General features: G+C 36.2%; 1 protein-coding gene across 7 annotated transcripts in view; it reads right to left on the bottom strand.

Moving 5' to 3' along the window:
* SPATA6 (spermatogenesis associated 6) overlaps positions 1-23,478 on the bottom strand; it is a 144,117-nt gene that overhangs the window by 74,809 nt on the left and 45,830 nt on the right. For all 7 annotated transcript variants that reach the window (XM_043876906.1, XM_043876908.1, XM_043876909.1 and 4 more), the window contains 2 exons: positions 13,551-13,592; positions 12,308-12,432 (listed from right to left, as the gene is read on the bottom strand). In XM_043876906.1, coding sequence (XP_043732841.1) covers positions 12,308-12,432; positions 13,551-13,592 — 167 coding nt within the window. The remainder of the gene's footprint in view (positions 1-12,307; positions 12,433-13,550; positions 13,593-23,478) is intronic.

Genomic DNA, 23,478 nt, shown 5'->3' with positions numbered 1-23,478 from the left:
ACGTAGCAGACAGAGGACAATCACTATAGGATACAAGAGGCAAACAGGAATCACTGTTATTTTTCTTGTTCAGTGGCTAAGACATGTCTGACTCCTTACGACCCCATGGACTGCAGCATGTCAGGCTTCCCTGTCCTTTACCATCTCCTGGAGTTTGCTCAAACTCATGTCATTGAGTGAGTGACGCCATCCAACCATCTCATCCTCTGTCACCCCCTTCTCCTACTTCCTTCAACTTTTTCCAGGATCAGGGTCTTTTCCAATGAGTAGGCTCTTTGCATTAAGTGGCCAAATGATTGGAGCTTCAGCTTCAGCATCAGTCCTTCCAAAGAATATTCAGGGTTGATTTCCTTTAGGATTGACTGGTTTGATCTCCTTGCAGTCCAAGGGACTCTCAAGAGTCTTCTTCAGCACCACAGTTCAAAAGCATTAATTCTTTGACACAGTCTCCTTTATGGTCCAACTCTCACATCCATACATGACTACTAGAAAAATCATACCTTTGATTATATAGACCTATAGACAAAGTAATATCTCTGCTTTTTAATATGCTGTCTAGGTTTGTCATAGCTTTCTTTCTAGGGAGCAAGTGTTTTTTAATTTCATGGATACAGTTACCAACCCAGTGATTTTGGAGCCCAAGAAAAGAAAATCTGTTACTATTTCCACTTTCTCCCCTTCAATTTGCCATGAAGTGACTGGTCCAGATGCCATGATCTTTGCTTTTTGAATGTTGAATTTCAAGGCAGCTTTTTCACTCTCTTCTTTCACCCTCCCTCCTCACTTTCTGCCATTTGAGTGGTATTATCTGCATATTTGAAACTGCTGATATTTCTCCTGACAATCTTGATTCCAGTTTGTGATTCATCCAGACTGGCATTTCACATGATGTACTCTGTATATAAGTTAAATAAGGAGGGTGAAAATATACTGCCTTATCATACTCCTTCCCCAATTTTGAACCAGTCTGTTGTTCCATGTCTGATTCCAACTGTTGCTTATTGATTCACATACAGGTTTCTCAGGAGATAGGTAAGGTAGTCTGGTACTCACATCTCTTGAAGAATTTTCCAGTTTGTTGTGATCCACACAGGCAAAGGCTTTAGTGTAGTCAAGGAAACAGAAGCAGTTGATTTTATGGAACTCCCTTGCTTTCTCCATGATCCAACAAATGTTGTCAATTTGACCTCTGGTTCCTCTGCCTCTTCCAGACCCAACTTGTACATCTGGAAGTTCTTAGTTAATGTACTGCTGAAGCCTGGCTTGAAGGATTTTGAGTATAAACTTGTTAGCAAATGAAGTGAGCCCAACTGTATAGTGGTTTGAACATTCTTTGGCATTTCCCTTCTTTGGGATTAAAATGAAAACTGACCTTTTCTAGTCCTGTGGCCACTGCTGAGTTTTCTAAATTTGCTGACATATTGAGTGGAGCACTTTAACAGCATCACATTATCTTTTAGGATTTGAGATAGCTCAGCTGGAATTCCATCACCTCCACTAGCTTTGTTTATAATAATTCTTCCTAAGGCCCACTTGACCTCACACTCCATGATGTCTGGCTCTAGGTGAGTGACCACAACATTATGGTTTTCTCGGTCATTAAGATTTTTTTGTATAGTTCTTCTATGTATTCTTGCCACTTCTTTTAACCTCTTCTGCTTCTGTTAGATTGTTACCGTTTCTGTGCTTTATCATGCCCATCCTTGCATGGAATTTTCCCTTGGTATCTCTAGTTTTCTTGAAAAGATCTTTAGTCTTTCCCATGCTTTGTTCATTTTTATTTTTTTTCCTTTTTTTTTTTTTTTTTAATTATTAGTTGGAGGCTAATTACTTCACAACATTTCAGTGGGTTTTGTCATACATTGATATGAATCAGCCATAGATTTACATGTATTAAGAAGGTTTTCTTATCTCTTCCTGCTAGTCTCTGGGACTCTGCATTCAGATGATAAAACCTTTCCCTTTGTTCCTGGCCTTTTGCTTCTCTTCTTTCCTCAGTTATTTATAAAGCCTCTTCAGACAACCACTTTGCCTTCTTGTGTTCCTTTTTCTTTGGGATGGTTTTGGTCACTGCCTCCTGTACAATGTTACAAACCACCGCCCATAGTTCTTCAGACACTGTTATCACATCTAGTCCCTTGAATCTATTCATCACCTTCGCTGTATAGTCATAAGCAATTTGATTTAGGTCATACCTTAATGGCCTAGTGGTTTTCCCTACTTTCTTCAAGTTACCAGTAAGGAGAAGGAAGGGGGAATATAGAGACAGGAGACAGAGAAGTACAAACTACTAGGTGTAAGACAGTTTCAAGTGTGTATTTTACAACACAGGGAAAACACCCAATATTTTATAATAACTGTAAGTGGAAAGTAACCTTTAAAAATGTGATAAAATTCAACATCCTTTTATAATAGATACACTCTAGAAAGTGGGCGCAGAGGAAACATACTTTAACATAATAAAGGTCATATACGAGAAAGCCACAGTTAACACCATTTTCAATGGTGAAAAGCTGAAAAGCAACAAGGACACCCACTCTCACCACTTTTCTTCACTGTATTTTTGGAAGTCCTAGCCACAGCAATCAGAGAAGAAAAACAAATAAAATGAATCCACGTTGGAAGGAAGAAGTAAAACTAACTATTTGCATATAACAAGATACTATACATAGAAAATCCTAAAGACACCACCAGAAAACTACTAGTGCTCATCAATAAATTCACTAAAGTTGCAAGATACTAAATTAACATATAAAAATCAGTTGCATTTCTATACACTAACAATGAACTACTAGAAAGAGAAATTAAGGGACAATCTCATTTATCATGACATCAAAAGGAATAAAACACTTAGGAATAAAACCTATCTAAGTTGGCAAAAGATCTGTACTCCAAAAATTATAAGACACATATTGGAGACAACACAAACAAATGGAAATGCATGCCATGTTCTTGGATTGGAAGAATCAATATTGTTAAAATGACCATACTACCAAGGCAATCTACAGATTCAATGCAATCCCTATCAGATCACCAATAACATTTTTCACAGAACTAGAACAAATTATTTTAAAATTTGTACCGAAATACAAAAGACCCTGAATAGTAAAAACAATATTGATAAAGAAGAATGAAGTTGGAGGAATCATGCTCTCTAACTTCAGACTATACTACAAAGCTACAATCATCAATATAGTAGGAAACTGGCATAAAAACAGACATTCCAGATCAATGGAATAGGTTGGAAAGCCCAGAAATAAACCCAGACACTCAAGGTCAATTAATCTACAACAAAGGAGGCAAGAATATATAGTGGGGAAAAGATAGTCTCTTTAATAAGTGGTGCTGGGAAAACTGGATTGGCTACATGTAAAGGAATGTAATAATTAGAATACTCTAACACCATATACAAAAATAAACTCAAAATGTATTAAAAACCTAAATATAAGACCAGATATCATAAAACTCCTAGAAGAAAACATAGGCAGAACACTCTGACATAAATTGCAGCAATACTTTCTTTTGAATCAGTCTTCTCTAATAATGGAAATAAAGGCAAAAATAAACAAATGGGACCCAATTAAACTCAAAAGCTTTTGCACAGCAACAAAAATCATAAACAAAATGAAAAGACAATGTACAGAATGGGAGAAAGTATTTGCAGTGGGTTTACCAAGGGCTCATACAGTTCAATACAAAAATTAAAAAAAAATAGCAGAAGACCTAAAAAGACCTTACTGGCCTTCTGTATGTTCATTTTTAGATTTATTTACAACAAGCACACAAAAAGATGCTCAATGTCACTAATTATTAGAGAAACACAAATCAAAACTACAGTGAGGCAATACTTCACACCAGTCAGAATGGCCATTATCAAAAATTCTACAAATAATAAATGCTGGAGAGGGTGTGGAGAAAAAATAATCCTCCTACACTGTTGGTGGCAATATAAATTGCAACCACTCTGGAGAATAGTATGCTGTTGCTGCTGCTGCTGCTGCTAAGTCGCTTCAGTTGTGTCTGACTCTGTGTGACCCCATAGATGGCAGCCCACCAGGCTCCCCCATCCCTGGGATTCTCCAGGCAAGAACACTGGAGTGGGTTGCCATTGCCTTCTCCAATGCATAAAGTGAAAAGTGAAAGTGAAGTCGCTCAGCTGTGTCTGACTCTTAGCGACCCCATGGACTGCAGCCTACCAGGCTCCTCCATAGTATAGAGGTTCCTTTAGAACCAAAATTGGAGTTACCATATGATCCAGCATTCCTACTCCTGGGCACGTATCTGGAACAGATGAAAATTCTAATTCAAAAAGATACATGTACACCAATGTTCACGGCAGCAGTATTTACAACAGAAAAAACATGGAAGCAACTTAAATGTCCATCAAGAGATTAATGGATAAAGAAGATGTGGCATATATTTAATGGAACACTACTCAGCCACTAAAAAGAATGAAATAATAGCATTTGCAGCAAAATAGATGGACCTAGACATTTTTATCACTTCATGGGAAATAGATGGGGGGACAGTGGAAGCAGTGTCAGACTTTGTTTTTCTGGGGGCTCCAAAATCACTGAAGATGGTGATTGCAGCCATAAAAGATGCTTACTCCTTGGAAGGAAAGTTATGACCAATCCAGATAGTATAATAAAAAGCAGAGACATTACTCTGCCAACAAAGGTCCATCTGGTCAAGGCTATGGTTTTTCCAGTGGTCATGTATGGATGTGAGAGTTGGACCGTGAAGAAAGCAGAGCGCCGAAGAATTGATGCTTTTGAACTGTGGTGTTGGAGAAAACTCTTCAGAGCCCCTTGAACTGCAAGGAGGTCCAACCAGTCCATCCTAAAGGAGATCAGTCCTGTTTGTTCATTGGAAGGACTGATGCTGAAGCTGAAACTCCAATACTTTGGCCACCTGATGCGAAGAGTTGACTCATTGGAAAAGACCCTGATGCTGGGAGGGACTGGGGGCAGGAGGAGAATGGGGATGACAAAGAATGAGATGGCTGGATGGCCTCACCAACTCGAAGGGCATGAGTTTGAGGAAACTCCAGGAGTTGGTGATGGATAGGGGGGCCTGGTGTGCTGCGATTCATGGGGTCGCAAAGAGTCGGACACGACTGAGCGACTGAACTGACTGACTGACTGAGAGATTTTCATACTAAGTGACATACGTCAGAGAAAGACAAGCGTTATAGATTACTTATACATAGAATCTAATAAATGATGCAAGTGAACTTGTTTAAAAAACAGAAATAGACTCAGAGATACAAACTTGGTCACCAAAGTGGAAGTGGGGAGACTAAAAAATTAGGAGTATGGGATTAATTGGATACATATTACTATGTACATAAACAACAACAAGGGAACTATATTCAATATCTAGTAATAACCTATAATGGCAAAGAATTTGAGACAGATGTGTGTACACACACACACACACATACATGTACATGGCCTCTCCAGGTGGTTCAGTGGTACAGAATCTGCCTGTAATTCCTGCCTGAGTTCCATCCCAAGGTTGGGAAGATCCCCTGGAGGAGGGCATAGCAACTCACTCCAGTATTTTTGGCTGGAAAATCCCATGGATGGAGGAGCCTGGCAGGCTATAGTTCATAGGTTTGCAAAGAGTCAGACACTACTGAAGCAACTTAGCACGCATGCATGCACATAGACACATATATACATATACAGAGAAACAGATAGATAACTAAATCACTTTGCTGTATATCTGAAACTAATAGAACATTACAAATCATCTATACTTCAATTTTTTAATTATATAAAAATTTTAATTAAAAATTAAAAAATAAAATATAAAAAATAAAGTAGAATAAAACCTGCTTCATTAAATTATTTTCTGATGCAACAGCTTGGATATTTGGAGATTTTAATAAAGGATTTTATAATTATAACCTTGGTTTCACCATCAGACCATAATTTCCTGAAAGTACCCTAGAATGATTTTTGCTCATAAGTCATTTCTTAATTTCAGCATTACTTGCCATGGGGGAAGGCTGAGAATCCTTAAAAACAGTAAGTTCTACCTCCTTTTTGTATTATTAACAGCATTTCCTTTTGCTTCTCTCTCTCCTCTGACATTTTTCTATAAGCAGTAAGAAACCAGATAGCCCCTCTAACACTCTGTCAGAAAATCTCCTTAAAAAGACCACCCATTTCATCAGTTATTTTTTATATCCTACATGGCTGCTAAACTTTATATCGTTACAAAAAAGGGTTCCTTCTTCCACTAATTTCCAATAACATTTACCTCATTTTCCTGCGAACATTCATTTGATAGTTTCTTCAAGGCTCTTCAAGCTCTCATCTACACTCCAAGAAAGCTGTTCCTGCTTCTGCCCACTTCAGAGAGGTGCCTGAATGTCCTCAAACATGGCAATTGGCTTCCCCAGGAGTGAGTGATATAAGAGTGAGAGCAAAGAGGAAGCCACAGTGCACTTAACGACCTCGTCTCAAAAGTCTAACACTGTCGCTTCACCACATTGTATCTGTTAGAATCACTAAGTAGAATCCATACTTAAGAGCAGCAGTTGGCTCTGCATTTGGAAGACAGGAGTGTCAAGTAGTTTGAGCACATATTTTATAACTATCACAGCCTGGACTGCAACTTATCACTTTACCCCTCCTCATATATCGCTGGTCATACAGTAAATACTCGGTGTTTTAGTCATTAATTAGATCTTTCAAGACCCATATGTATCAGTTGAGATTTCAGGGAAACAAAATTACTAGGATATACACAGAGATGGATATTTGCTTTAAGGAACTGGTACATGCAATTGTGAGGATGACAAGTCCAAAATCCATAGGGAAAGCTAGCAGACTGGAAACTCAGGCAAAGTTGATACTGCAGTCTTGAGTGTGAAATCTCTAAGCAAACCAGAAGGCTGGAAACTCAGGATTTCTATACTATAGTCTTGAGGCAGAATTTCTTACTCTTTGGGAAACTTCAGTCTTTGCTCTTCAGGTCTTCAGTTAATTGGATGAGGTCTACCTACATTATCAAGGGTAATCTATACTTAAAAGTCAAGTGACTATAAATATTAGTCACATCTACAAAATACCTTTACAGTAACATCGAGACTAGTGTTTGACTAAACAATTGGGCACTACAACCTAACCAAAATAAATATAATCATCACACATCTGAAATGTCAGTTTCCTCTATGAAGTCTACAGTAAGATGTAATTCATTTATTCAATTCAATTAAGAGGCATATAAGTACTTTATGCAAAGAACAGGGCTAAGAATTAAGATCAAAGACAAAGTCACAGATTCTGTTTTTATGGGGTTCACAGTGTAGAGAAGATATTAATATCACCACCACCATCCATAACAAACAGCACCTTGCTATGATCTCCCCGGCCATCACCATACCACTAATATTTGATCATTCTCTATGTGCCACGTTATTATAGTAACCATTTACAAGCTTTCATTAATCCACCAAAAAACATGCTATCTCCAAGGTATAGTAGTCTCAAGTTTACTCAGGTAGTCTGTGATAGTGCCAAGATTTAAGCCCAAATGTGACTTGAATTCTTACCATAGTGATGGGTTCAGAAAGATGCCCTAAAACCCAGATAGATGTCTATGCTAAGAATTCTGAGGAGGAGTGCATTGTATACTGCCAGGACAATAAACTACTGATTGCACTGTGTTGTTCACTCACATTTAAATACAATAACTGATGTGACTGAATTTACATCTGCTATTCTGCTGTTCAATTTATATATGTGCCATATCTTTTTATTCTATTCTTTCTAGTGGTCTCATCAGAGTATAACTTAGTGGCCATCCAACAAACCTGTAAAGGTTCTACTCTACTGATTATCTGTGTGTGGGCTGGGGAAAGGCACTCAAAGATACAGCAGCTGTCTAGTTCCCTCAGCCTTCCCTGTTTGTTGGACTCCCACTGGTCTCCCCCGAGCATGCATACTTTCAGCCAGCAAGGAATGGGTGGAAAGCTCGCCTCTGCCTTTTGACTGCACCCTCATTTCCAGGGCATCCCGGTCAATCTTCTGGCAGGCATGCGGCTCGCTAATTGGAACTGCAATCAGCCTAGCAAAGCTGTAGGTTTCCTCACGTGCTTCCAACTGCATAGTCCGCATTAAGCTGGGAAAGCCACGATATGTGCCCCTATGATTGTGACACCAATTCCAATGTGTGGGTTTTCTAACACCATCAAGATGTCACCATCACAAGTCTCTGTGACACCAGCTGGGTGTCCTGCAATTTAACCCAGTTCTGACTACCTGGAGATGGCATCAGATCCCATAGGTTAAGGGCTCAGTCCCACAAGACTGCTCCCATCTGACTTCAGTTGCTAATCACAAGTATTATGTTGTCACCCATAGGCTACAAGTAAGAGGCTTCCACAAACCCCTCCACGGGTTCCGTCGATTTGCTATAGCAAATAGCATATAGCAAATAATATATAGAACTCAAGAAATATTTTACTTCCTGTTTCCCAGTTTATATAAAAGGATATAATGACATGCAGATGGAAGAGATGTATAGAGCAAAATACACAGAAAAGTCTCTGTGCCCTCACCCTCTGTGCCACTTTCCCAGTACCTCCAAGTGTTCACAATGTGGAAGCTTTCCAAACCCCATCATTTTGGGTATTATAATCACTTCATTACACAGGCATGGTTGATAAAATCACTGGCCATTGGTGACTGAACTCCATCTCTAGCCCCTCTCTTCTTCAGGGATGTGGCTGAAAGTTCCAATGTGGTTGGTTTCCCTGGCATCTAGTTCCCATCCTTATGTTCCCAAGGAGCTCTCCAAAAGTCTCCTCATCAACCTAACTCTTAAACACAGGAAATTCCAAGGGTTTTATGAGCTCTGTGCTAGGTACGAGATAAGAAGACCAAATACATGTTTCTTACAAATTACAATATCACTGCCCCAAAGTCATTCTGACCTCTTTGCTTGCAAATCTGCTGACTTTTGCACCCTGCCACATGCTTGGTGAAGCTACAATTCTCACTGGCCATGCAGGGTATGAGGGCAGCCTATGCAAGATGACCACATACTTCTGCCATTTTTATCAAAAGTCTTAGTAGTTATTCAAGCAAAGATACTTCTTAATTTGTCTTAATTGCTGATCACTTTCCAGTGCCCTGAAACTGTTTTTTGTGACAATTTTGTCCAGTTTTATACTTGTGCAGTGACAGTAACTGACAAACTCTTTGCACCACCATCACCAGAAGTCTCAGTTTTTATATTGTTAAAAACAAGAGAAGAGGCCCAAAATGGAGTTGGTTACACTAAGCCCCATGTCATCAAACAGATTAAAATTAATTACAGTTTCTGTTCTTCCAGAAATAGATGTTTAAATCAATTCATCCAGAATAGCCTGATTAGCTAAAGGAAGCAAATCTTGTAACAACCAACACACTTCTTAGCCTAGTATGATTTCCTTGTTCCTATACCCTTCTGAATATAAAAGTATTTCATTTTGTGCAGGTCCTGGAGCTTCTATCTGCTAGATTAGATGCTGCTTAAATCAAATCAATTTTTGCTCAAATAAACTAAAAAATTTTAATATGTCCCAATTTATCTTTTAATAATATATATAGATTTTTTTGCCTTAGTAATCCAACCTTTTCTGATATATGGAAAGGTAACTCAAATTCAATAAATACCTGTTAATGGTCCATATTGTGTTTATATTGTCAAATTTAGTATAAACAGCATTTTAAATTACTTTTAAAAAAGCTAATTTTAAAATTAGCTTGCAATTTTTTTTTCCTTGCAAGTTTCTAGAAAGGTCCTGTAACATTCTTTGAAGCCTTTTTTGGCTAAAGGACATGGAAAATATCTCAAAGGAGGTATATTTTAATAAATTTGCTAGTGAACTGTTAAAATTTCAAGAAGCTGAAATTTGCTATTTCCTAGGATAGAATCTCTCTTGAGAAACCTGTATGCAGGTCAGGAAGCAACAGTTAGAACTGGACATGGAACAACAGACTGATTCCAAATAAGAAAAGGAGTACGTCAAGGTTGCATATTGTCACCCTGCTTATTTAACTTATATGCAGAGTACATCATGAGAAACACTGGGCTGGAAGAAGCACAAGCTGGAATCAAGATTGCTGGGAGAAACATCAATAACCTCAGATATGCAGATGACATCACCCTTATAGCAGAAAGTGAAGAGGAACTAAAAAGCCTCTTGATGAAAGTGAAAGAGGAGAGTGAAAAAGTTGGCTTAAAGCTTAACATTCAGAAAACTAAGATCATGGCATCTGGTCCCATCACCTCACGGGAAATAGATGGGGAGACAGTGGAAACAGTGTCAGACTTTGTATTTTTGGGCTCCAAGGTCACTGAAGATGGTGACTGCAGCCATGAAATTAAAAAACGCTTACTCCTTGGAAGGAAAGTTATGACCAACCTAGATAGCATATTAAAAAGCGGAGACATTACTTTGCCAACAAAGGTCCATCTGGTCAAGGCTATGGTTTTTCCAGTGGTCATGTATGGATGTGAGAGTTGGACTGTGAAGAAAGCTGAGCACTGAAGAATTGATGCTTTTGAACTGTGGTGTTGGAGAAGACTTGTGAGAGTCCCTTGGACTGCAAGGAGGTCCAACCAGTCCATCCTAAAGGAGATCAGTCCTGGGTGTTCATTGGAAGGACTGATGCTGAAGCTGAAACTCCAGTACTTTGGCCACCTGATGCGAAGAGTTGACTCATTGGAAAAGACCCTGATGCTGGGAGGGATTGGGGGCAGGAGGAGAAGGGGACGACAGAGGATGAGATGGTTGGATGGCATCACTGACTCGATGGGCATGAGTTTGAGTAAACTCCGGGAGTTGGTGATGGACAGGGAGGCCTGGTGTCCTGCGATTCATGGGGTCGCAAAGAGTCGGACACGACAGAGTGACTGAACTGAACTGATGATAGAATGTATCAAAACCTAGACCTACAGGAAAAATTACTCAATTTACCATATTGACTCATATATCATGCTAATTTCCTTACTTTTATAAAGTTAGCAAAAAAAAAATTATCCCAAAAACTTCACCTAGACAACTTTTACTTTTTTCTTCTTTGAAACAGCAGGGGCTTCACTCAGTCTCTCTTAACAGAAAGTATTTTCAGGAATAAAAATATGATGAAATCATTCAGTGAATATTGAAAAGGTTGTTAGGAAAAGATGAGAGTCGGCTACTACCTAATGCAGTTTTCACTTTTAGGTGTATGAATATGTATTTCCATTACATGAACATATAATAATTATTCTATCTAAACTCCTGCAACTCAACAGACATTAATTTGAACAAACTCGGAGTTGGTGAAAGACAGGGAAGCCTGGTCCATGGGGTCGCAAACAGTTGGACACAGTTGAGCAACTGAACAACAAAAAACTCCTACTAATGGACATTTAAATTATTTCCATTTTTCATTATCATGAATAATGCTACAAATGAACATTCCTAAGAAGGTTCTTAGTATATCAGACAGAATATATCTCAAAGACATACACCTAGAAGATCAGTGCTATGAGAATCTTTGACTTTACTAGATAATTCTGAATTATGGTTGTTCCATTTACATGGCATACAAACATATACATTTCCACTTTTCCACACTTTTGGTATTTGTCAGATTTATTAAATTTTACCAATCTTATAGCTATAAAAATGAAATCATCTGTTTAAATTTGAAATTTCCTAAATGCTAATGGGATTATGTACCTTTTCAAATGTTTGCTGGTCTTTTTTTTTGAGAGAAAAATAAAGAGAAGAGAGACAAGGAGATAGATAGGGCCAGTGGGGATGGGGAGATAAGGAGAGGAGAGAAATCTGAAGAATATAAGGTAAAATAATACTTGTTAATTTTGGAAAGTAGATGTATACATTCTGGCAAATTATTTTCATTTAGGTTTCAATACGTTTACAATAACATCATAAATTCACAGGGCTCCCCCAGTGGCTCAGAGGTAAAGAATGCGTCTACAAGGCAGGAATTTCAGGAGAATCAGGTTCAATCCCTGGGACGGGAAGATCCCCTGGAGGAGCACATGGCAGCCCACTCTGGTAGTCTTGTCTGGAGAATCCCATGGACAGAGGAGCCTGGTAGGCTATAGTTCATAGCATTGCAAAGAGTTGGACATAACTGAAGTGACTTAGCATAATTTCATAACACAATTATGTTTTAAACAGAATTAAACTTTGAATTAGTTCTTCACATTTCAGATACTAAGGGCTATGTGGTAGTTTTTGACAATGATCCTGCATCACAATTTGATTCAGAAAATAGTAAGCACTTACTCGAAGGCCAGAAATCCTCCTCATGGTAACCTGGCGGTTTGAATCATGGTGTCCAGAAATTTGATTTGGACCCGGGAACATGAAATCTCGTGTATTCTCATCATATGTAGACAATGTTTCACCCACTACAAGAAAGATATCCTATGATTCAAATTATAACAAAATATGCTATTTAGAAACAATATCATCAAGTACAAATATATAATGCCTGATGCCTTAATGAAATACCTGCTTCAGGGTCATGCTTTTAATTTTTTTCTATAAAAGGAAAAAAATTAAAATAAAGTTATGTTAAACAAATTAACAAATTTCCTTATAAGAAATGTCATACATACTACTGATTCTCTCTCCCCTTTTGTAGAAAGGGGATATTCATGTAAATTTTTTATGTACCTATGAATTCCTAGGGAAAAAAATACTATTTTAAACATATAAAACTGACATAATATTTACACATCTAAAACTTAATTCCCATCTACACAATTTATTTTTCTATCTTCCATTCTTTTCTACCTGCCATTATAAGACATTAGATTACATGTTGAAAAAAATATAGACATTTTTTAGAATTTGTGGTTACCAGAATTAAGTATATATGTGACACTCAAAAATTTTAGATTACTAGCTTTCAACAAAATATAGCCTCCTGTGACTCACATAAAATAAGGACTTAAGATAGATTCTTCTATAATCATAGAAATCAATAATATAAATATAACTATCCTTCAGGTTTTAACTGTACCTACCATAGGGCTCTATTCTGCTTAGGTACAGTTTTAATTCCCCTACATTTCTAATAACAGCCAATACATAAAAACAAAGATAATGAACTACTTTATCAGTAAAAGCATACTGTTTTAGAAAAATCACAAGAACTTTTAAGATGTTAATTTTTATGAATGTCACAAAACATGCTAGGATGCTATCAGGTTATTTTTCACTTTCAATTGTGATTATTGATTCAGTTTTAGAACAACATGCTCACATGTAATCTATGTCAACCTTTCTGTAGATATCATTTTGGCCTACTGACATTTTACATATAGTGGACCAATGCTAGAAACTCAACATTGCTCTTAACGTGGCAAGAAGTGGAAGAGATGACATTTTTAAAAAGCATTGCAATTAGCCTCCAACTAATAAAAATAAATGGAAAAAAAAATAAAGAAAAAAATAAAAATAAAAAGCATTTCATTAAAATGGGTTCACATGTCAATTACCTTATCAAAATACAATACAGTACCTGGTGGAACTAGCTGAATCAACTCAAACAATGCTGTATCATCTGAAAGTTTAAAGAAAAATGTCCTTAAATAAACAAATTTATAATAAACAATAATTACTTTACAACAGAAGTACATAAAAGCCAAAGTAATTGTTCAGTAGACTACATATACGTTTATATCTTAGTATACTGTGTGTGTTTTTGGTTGCTCTTTATCATATAGATTTATTAATCTGCAGTCGAAATTGATCTTTTTAGTTTTTTCCCTGATTTTAAGGCCTTAATTTTTTAGAGTACTTTTATTTAGATTTACAACAAAATTGAGAGAGAGGGACACAGATTGCCTCTATATATCCCCTGCCCCTAAACACACACAGCCTCCCCCACTATCATTCACAGGAATGGCACATTTTTTAAATAAGCATGAACCCACACTGATACATCATAATCACCCAAAGGCTGTAGTTTACCTCAGGCTTCACTCTTAGTGATATACACTCTGTGGGTTTAGACAAATGTAATAATGACATTGTGTGTTAGTTATTCAGTCATGTCTGACTCTTTGCGACCCCATGGACTGTAGCCCACCAGGCTTCTCTGTCCACGGAATTCTCCAGGCAAGAATATTGGAGTGGAATGCCATTCCCTTCTCCAGAGGAACTTTCCAACCCAGTGATCGAACCCTGGTCTCTTGCATTGCAGGCAGGTTCTTTACCGTTTGAGCTACAGGGAAGTCCTAATAATGACATTATCCATCATTATAATACCACACAGAGTATTTCCACTGCCCTGTTCCTCTGTTCTCTGGTTATTTACCTCTCTCCTCCCCACAACCCACCACCACCACGATCACTGATCTTTTCATTGTCTCTACAAAGTTTTGTCTTTTCCAGAATGTCATGCACTTGAAATCACACAGTATGTAGCCTTTCAGATTGGCTTCTTTCACTTAGTAATATGCATTTAAGGTTCCCCTATGTGTTTTTATGGCTTGATAGCTCATTTCTTTTTATTGCTGAATAATATCCCATTGTCTGGATATCCACAGTTTACTCCTTCACCTACTGAAAGACAGCTGCTTTTAAGTTTTGGCAATTATGAATAGAGCTGTTATAAATATCCATGTGCAGACTTTTGTGTAGACATAAATTTTCAACTCTGCATAAAAACCAAGGAGCAGTATTGCCCAATCATATGGAAAGGATGAGCTAGCTTTTGCAAAAAACCCATCAAACTGTCTTCCAAAGTGTCTGCACCATTCTGCATTCTCACCAGCAATAAGTGGGAGTTCTTCTTGCTCTGTATCCTCACTAGCATTTCATGCTGTCACTGTTCCAGATTTTGGCAATTCTAAGGAATGTACAGCAATCTCATTGCTTTAATTTGCATTTCTCTAGTGATATACAGTGTGAAGTATCTTTTCACGTGCTTATTTGCCACCTGTATATCTTTGGTGAGGTGTCTCTTAAGGCTTTTGACCCATTTTGTAATTAGGTTGTTTGTCTTCTTATCATGAATTTTAAGCATTATTGGCTTATTTTAGATAACAGTCCTTTTTCAGGTGTGTCTTTTGCAAGTATCTTCATCCAGTCTGTGGCTGGTCTTCTAATTATCTTGATTTTTCCTTTCACAGAGCAAAAGTTTTTAACTTATCAGTTTCAGTTTATCAATTATTTCTTCCATAGTTTCTTTCAAAAACAACTATGGTGTCTTTTGTGTTGTCTCTAAAAACATATCACCATGCCCAAGACCATCTAGATTTTTCTCCTGTGCTAACGTCTAGGAGTTTTATAGTTTTGCATTTTCCAGTTAGGTCTATGATCCACTGGTGGTGGTGGTTTAGTTGCTAAATTGTGTCCGACTCTTGTGACCCCATGGACTGCACCCCAACAGGTACCTCTATCCATGGAATTTTCCAGGCAAGAATACTGGAGTGGGTTCCCATTTCATCCTCCAGGGGATCTTCCCAACCCAAGGATCAATCCTGTATCTACTATATTGCCGGCAGTCTCCTGCATTGCAAGTGAATTCTTAACCAACTGAGTCATGAGGGAAGCTGACAGAATAAACATTTAAGAGTATATACTTCCCTCTAAGTATTACTACAGCTGCATCCCACAGCTTTTGTTCTATAATATTTTTATAATTCAATACAAAATATTTTCTAATATCTGATATGCTTTCCTCTTTACCCAGGTGTTCCTGAGAAATAAATTTAATTTCCAAACACAAGGCAATATTCTAGTTGTCTTTCTGTTACTGCTTTCTAGCTAAAATTTAACTGTACAGTGTGATCAGAAAACATAATGATTATGGTTTGAAATTTGAGGCTGAATTTGTGGCTTAAAATATGATCAAATGAAATAATTTTGTAGTTGCAAGGTGTTGATTAAGCATTTTATATATGTCTATATAAAAATGTGGTAATCCTTTTGTCCTAATCTTCTATATCCTTATTGATTTTATGGTTGTTCTATAACTATTGAGAAAGGGGTGTTAAATCTCCCATTGTAGTTGGTTACAGTTGGTCTTTATACCTCATTTACTTTGAGGCTATACTATTAGATCTGTTCAAACTGGAAACTGTTGTCTTCCTAGTTAAGTTTTATCAATAGACATGAGCCTCTTGAACATTTTTTTCCCAAGGCTTATATCTAAGTCTTAAAAACTACTTGATTAGGTTTTTAAAATCCAGTCTGACAATGTTTATTTTTTAATTGGAAGTTAATCCACTTATATTTAATGAGAATTACTTCTGAATCTACATCTACCTCTATCTACTTTGTCCTGCTCTGAATTTATTAAAAAGAATTATTTCAAATGTCTTCCCTATACTGGTTTGGAGTTTTTATGCTCAAATTGTGTTTTTTCAGCAGTTACCCTTGAAAATATTACATGTATTCTTTTAACTTATCAAACTTTAATGCTAACACCTTATAAAAATACCTTTTTCATTACTCCTGATATGTTGCTGTTATTTTAACTGTGTATTTTTACCTTTCATAATTACCTTTTTAAGCAATCAATGCTCATTTATATTTATTCATACAAAATGACTTTCATTTTTCCACTATCATTTCTGCATCTATGATCTTCACTTTCCTTCTGCCTCAGATATATTCTTTAGAATTTCCTTTGTTAAACTGACTGGTGGCACACACTCTCAATTGTGTGTCTAAAGGTCTATTTTACAATCATTCTTACAAAATATTTTTTGTTTGGTGTAGAATTTGTGGTCAGTAGTTGTTTTCTTTCAGGCTATTATAGATATCCCACTATCATTTAGCTTCCACTATTGCTGCTGAAAAGTCATCTATCAAACTAACTAACATGACTTTGAGGGACTTCTGCCCTTTCACCTGGCAAAGATGTTTCAAATTTGGTTTTCTGTAGTCATAACTTTCTACATGTGTATTTCTTTTAATATAGATATCAAATCAGAGGATAAGTAAGTCTAACAAATTCCAAAAAAAATATGATCCATTAGGAGTTTTAATTTTTGTGAAAGGTGTATGGTCTGTATATAGATTCATTCTTTTTTGAATGTGTATGTCCAGTTAATCTAGCACCATTTACTGAAGAATCTATAATATCTTTGTTCTACAGTATTGTCTTTGCTCCTTTGTTAAAGATCAGTTGACTATATTTACAAAGGCATATTTCTATTCTTCCTGTAAGTTTTTATAAATATAAATTAAGTTTACTTCTTAAACAGAGTGATGGGCACAGCTCGTTAGACTTTTAATATGTCTGAAATACTTTATAATAAATTTATAAAAATAAGAATAAAATATAAATTATGCCCTTTTTACCTTCTAAGAACCCATGAATGAGACAAATCTTTTTCTTTCTTTAAATTCTGTTACTTTCAAGGAGAACATAGCTCCGACATAAATCACAGCAGGATCCTCTATGACCCACCTCCCAGAATATTGGAAATAAAAGCAAAAATAAACAAACGGGACCTAATTAAAATTAAAAGCTTTTGCACAACAAAGGAAACTATAAGCAAGGTGGAAAGAAAGCCTTAAGAATGGGAGAAAATAATAGCAAATGAAGAAACAAAGGATTAATCTCAAAAATATACAAGCAACTCCTGCAGCTCAATTCCAGAAAAATAAATGACCCAATCAAAAAATGGGCCAAAGATCTAAACAGACATTTCTCCAAAGAAGACATACAGATGACTAACAAACACATGAAAAGATGCTCAACATCACTCATTATCAGAGAAATGCAAATCAAAACCACAATGAGTTACCATTATACGCCATCAGGATGGCTGCTATCCAAAAGTCTACAAGCAATAAATGCTGGAGAGGGTGTGGAGAAAAGGGGACCCTCTTACACTGTTGGTGGGAATGCAAACTAGTACAGCGACTGTGGAGAACAGTGTGGAGATTCCTTAAAAAACTGGAAATAGAACTGCCATATGACCCAGCAATCCCACTCCTGGGCATGTACACCAAGGAAACCAGATCTGAAAGAGATACGTGTACCCCAATGTTCATCGCAGCACTGTTTATAATAGCCAGGACATGGAAGCAACCTAGATGCCCATCAGCAGATGAATGGATAAGGAAGCTGTGGTATATAAACACTATGGAATATTACTCAGCCATTAAAAAGAATTCATTTGAATCAGTTCTAATGAGATGGATGAAACTGGGGCCCATTATACAGAGTGAAGTAAGCCAGAAAGATAAAGACCAATACAGTATACTAACACATATATACGGAATTTAAAAAGATGGTAACGATAACCCTATATGCAAAACAGAAAAAGAGACACAGATGTACAGAACAGACTTTGGGACTCTGTGGGAGAAGGCGAGGGTGGGATGTTCTGAGAGAATAGCACTAAAACAAGTATACAATCAAGGGTGAAACAGATCACCAGCCCAGGTTGGATGCACGAGACAAGTGCTCAGGGCTGGTGCACTGGGAAGACCCAGAGGGATGGGATGGGGAGGGAGGCAGGAGGGGGGATCGGGATGGGGAACACATGTAAATCCATGGCTGATTCATGTCAATGTATGGCAAAAACCACTACAATATTGTAAAGTAATTAGCCTCCAACTAATAAAAATAAATGGGAAAATAAATAAATAAATAAATTCTGTTACTTTCAACCAAGGGAAATCTCAGTCCTTTAACTCAATACCTATATGCCTAATTTATGAAGAAATAGTAAATATTCCTTGTAACTCATAAATTGGGGCTGTAATAAGGAAAAAAATAACTGATATAGCCCTTTTCCTCAATGATCTGACATTGCGTTGAAAAGACAAACATTAAATAAAATAAAGAAACAAACATTTACAAACTACAACAGAGGCACTCAGGTAGTGCTGTAAGAGTATAATAACAAGATAATCCAGTTAGGGAGTCAGCAAAGTCTGAAGAAAAGAAGATCTCTTTAGCATGAATAACTGTAAACCAGGAGTTAGGAAAGTGAAAAAGAAAGTGAAGTTGCTCAGTCATGTCTGACTCTTTGCGACCCCACGGACTGCAGCCTACCAGGCTCCTCCGTCCATGGAATTTTCCAGGCAAGAGTACTGGAGTGGGTTGCCATTTCCTTCTCCAGGGGATCTTCCCAACCCAGGGATCAAACCTGGATCTCCCGCACTGCAAGCATATGCTTTACTGTCTGAGCTACCAGGGAAGCCCATGAGAGTCAGGTGGAGCGAGACACTAGAGATTCAAGCAAGACAAACAGGGTGTACAAAGGCTCTTAACAGAACGTAGCAGGGTAATATGAGAGATTAGTGGTTCAAAAACAAACTTCTTATTCAAATCAACTTGAAAAGGCAGACACCTAAAAAAATCTTCTTGAGGCAGTAGAGACCTAAGAAGATAGTACACAAATTACAAATCTGAAACTCAGTATAAGAAATAAATACAGAGAAATAAGCCTGGTATTTGAGGCTATTTCTCTTTTTTGGGTATCTGACAGTTCCGACAGAGGTAGCTAAGAGGCTAAGAAGCAGAATATAACTTTTTACAAGCTTGTGAAGTAGAGTTACAAAAATTGGAGTATCATGACCTTGGGAAGAGATGAGAAGGGAGGTCTGCAGGCAAGAGACAATGGCCTGTAAAGTAGCTAGGCCTTAGGACTGAATCTTGAAAAGATAAACCATAAGAGTAAACTAAAAATAAATAACCCATGCTATATACTGAATGTCTGCATCCCCTCAAAGTGCATATGTTGAAATTCTATCTCCCCTGCCCAAGTGTGATATTTAGAGTTAGGGACTTTATGAGGTTATTAGGGCTAAGGCTTCATTAATGGGATTAGTGCCCATTAGTGCCACTGGTGACCAAAAGACCCCAGAAAATGTCCTTATCCTTTCTGCCACATGAGGAAACAGAGAGAAGATGGTTATCTATGAACAGAAAGGGGACCCTCACCAAATCTGCTGACTCCTTGATCTGGGATTTTCCAGCTTCCAGAACTATGAAAAATGAACTTCTATTATTTATAAGCCACCCAGTCTATGGTATTTTGCTGTACCAGCCCAAAAGGACTAAGACAGTCAACTAAGAATTTAGGCTTAAATGTGAATCATCCCAAATCTTGTCTGAAATAAGTTGGTCTAGAATTCCAAGTGCCCTCTAGAAATCTTCTAAAACAATCATAAACCTTGTCTGAAGGAAAATATCTTCACAAAAGGTTTTTAATTATTTCTAAAATTTTTATATACAAAATCTGACATTTAATGAAAATCAACCAGGGATATAAGGAAAAAAATCACTGGGATCAAAACACAAGAGAAATAACAGGAAATAAAAACAAATCAACAGGAAATCCAGAAAAATTAGTTACCAGACTGCAACTTAAAATATGCTTACTATGCTCAAGAAAATAAAATACAAGATTGAAAATGTCAGCAGACAACTAGAAAGCATTATAAGAAGCAAGTGGAAAATTTTTAACTAAAAAATAAAATAACCAAAAATTAACCATAACAAATGTATTTACTAACAGATTATAAATTACTCAAGAGAGAATTAGGGAATTGGAAGACAAAAGCATCTTGAGAGAAGCACAGAAAACCAAAAAGATGGAGTAACATAAAAAAGAAAAAAAAGAGTAAGAAGATATAAAAATGTGTAATTAAATTTGTAAAAAGAGAGAAGAGGAGAAAAATATTTGAAAAGTTAATGTCTGAGAATTTATCTTAAGAAAGACATCAAGATACAAATCTCAAGCAAAACAAATTTTAAAACACACACACACATGCGGAGTTGGGTACACTGAAGTAAAGCTACAGGAAAACAGATGTAAGAGAATATATTAAAAGAAGCGAGCATAAAAAGAAAAAAATACCTTCAAAAAAGTAACAATAAAATTAACAGATGATTTCTCATCAGAAAGTAAGGGAGCAAAAAAGACAATGGAATAGTGTTAGTATTTTCTAAGGGCTGGATGACACTAATACCAATATTCAGTACATGTGTAACTGAATCACTTTGCTGTACATCTGAAACTAATACAACCGTGTTAATCAACTATACTCCAATATAAAATTTTAAAAAATATATTCTTCAGAAAAGGTGAGATGAAGACATTTTCAGAGAAATAAAAATCAAGATAATCTATCAACAAAAGACTATAAGAAAGGAATCATGAAAGGATATTCCTTAGAAAGAAGCAATAAATCTAGAAGATTTTCCAAAAAATGAAAGGAAATAAAGAACCAAAAAGGCAAAATATAGATATAAAGTGAAATAAATGATGCCTATATAGTAATAGCAATACTATTTTGTGTCATTTAATTGCACACTAAATTAAAATGCATAACAAAAAATAATATATTATCTAGAAGGGTTACAAAAGAAGTTCAGTACTTATAGGTTCTTTACTGCCCTAGAAGAGGTTAAAATAAAAATACAATAGAACTTTGATAATTCAAACATGTTGTAATCTCTGTGGTAACTGCTGAAAGAACATTTAAAGAATATGTACCTTCAAATAATAAAAGTGTGGAAATAAGAAATCAAAAAACAGACAATTAAAAGTAGAAAAATTAAAAGCACTAATATTCAACAATCCAAACAAATACAAAGTAGATAGCCATATGATAGATTTACACTAAAATATATCAATAAACACATTTTAAATTTTTTTAATTTTAAGATAATGAAAGCAATTATTTCATTGCTGGATCCTATGTATCCTTTATCCAGGTTCTAGCAATGGTTGTTGTTGTTTAGTATCTAAGTCCTGTCTGACTCTTTGCGACCCATGTACTGTAGCCTGCCAGGCTCCTCTGTCCATGGGATTTCCCAGGCAAGAATACTGGAGTGGCTTGCCATTTCCTTTTCCAAGGTATCTTCAGATCCCCTGGATTTAGGAATGGAATCTGGGTCTCCTGCATTGCAGGCAGATTCTTTATCATCTGATCTGCCAGGGAAGTCCCCTCCCCCAAAGGTAACAACTTGCAAAACTTTAATAAAGTATATCACGACCACTGTGACACTGATACAATCCACTGATTTTATTCACACGTTTCCAGCTTTACTTGTACTCATTTGTGTGTCTATACTTAGTTCTATACACTTTTACCTGGTGTGTAGGTCTGTGTATTCACCACCAGACAAGATACATAAAAGCTCCATCACATATCTCTTATGTTGCTCCTGTTAAACACATCTACCTCCCTCCCCAATCCAACCCTAATCCCTGATAACTACTAATCTGTTTACCATTCCTATAGTAATATCATGCATTAATATCTAAAATGGTCAAATTAAAAGACAAATTGGATTAAAAAAAAAACCTCTCTCGAAGTACCACTCATAAGACATATATGTAAAAATGTAAGAATACAGAAAAATAGAGAAAAAAAAGGATAAATATATAACATGTGACAGTTAAAAGAAGGCTGGTTTGGCTATGCTGTAAAAGAGAAAGTAATCATTAAAGCAAAAGCATCAAAATAATAAAAGGTTCAATTCACTGGGAGATAAATGCCTAGCAAGACTGTTCAAAAAAAAGTGAGGAGACACAAATTATTAATATCAGTAATGAAAAGAAAGACACAAAGATATTTTAAAATCCTAAGACTTAAATTTTATGCTACAAATGTGATGAATATATCTTATCTGAATTAAAATTCAAACAAAATGATTAAACAATTACAGAACAAATGGGGAAATGTGAACTGAGTGGATATTTGATGATATTAAGAAATTGTTAACTTTTAGGTGTTCCTTTTAGATATCTGTATCTATAAATGAAAGAAAATATGATATGATCTCTGAGATTTGCTACAGAATAATCAGGAAAAGGGTGATGAAGTAGGAAGATACAATTGAAGTAACATTAGCCATGAGTTGATCATTATTGAACTGAGTGATGAGTATGGGGTTTCAATATTCTTAGTGTCTACACTCATATATTTTGAAATTTTTTTTAAAAAGCCTTTTTCATGTTTTTTATTAGAAATGTTGTGTGTTTGTTCTAATAGCATCACCATGAGAGCTCGAAATATGCTGTTTTTTGTTAAAATTCTCTTCTGCCTCTTCCATCAGATCTACAAAATGGGAGCCACACATTCTACATGTTCAACTTCACATTTCTTCTTCAAATGTTATTTTGTTACCTATATAAAATCAGCTTAAAATTTCCAGAATTCTGTATTTTCTATAATTTTTACTCTGTATATATAATATGTATATATAAAATAATTTTTCTTTAAAGTAAAAATAGTAGAAGTTTTTAAAAAGAGGACAATAGAAGCACTAGGCTTTTACCAAAAAACTAGACTTTTACCAAAAAACTATTCCTCTCCTTTTAGTCTCATGCCATCTGATTTTGTCAACTGCTCATCTTTTCTCACTATATTCTTTTAACTTCAAGGTCCCTATCACATTTTCATTGAAGACAAAACAGGCTTATCTTTCTTTCAAACCTAAAACTTGCTATAATTTTGAGTAATGT

Source organism: Cervus elaphus, chromosome 20, assembly GCF_910594005.1.
Source record: "Cervus elaphus chromosome 20, mCerEla1.1, whole genome shotgun sequence".
NCBI lineage: Eukaryota > Metazoa > Chordata > Mammalia > Artiodactyla > Cervidae > Cervus > Cervus elaphus.
This window is presented reverse-complemented; position numbering and strand designations above follow the sequence as displayed.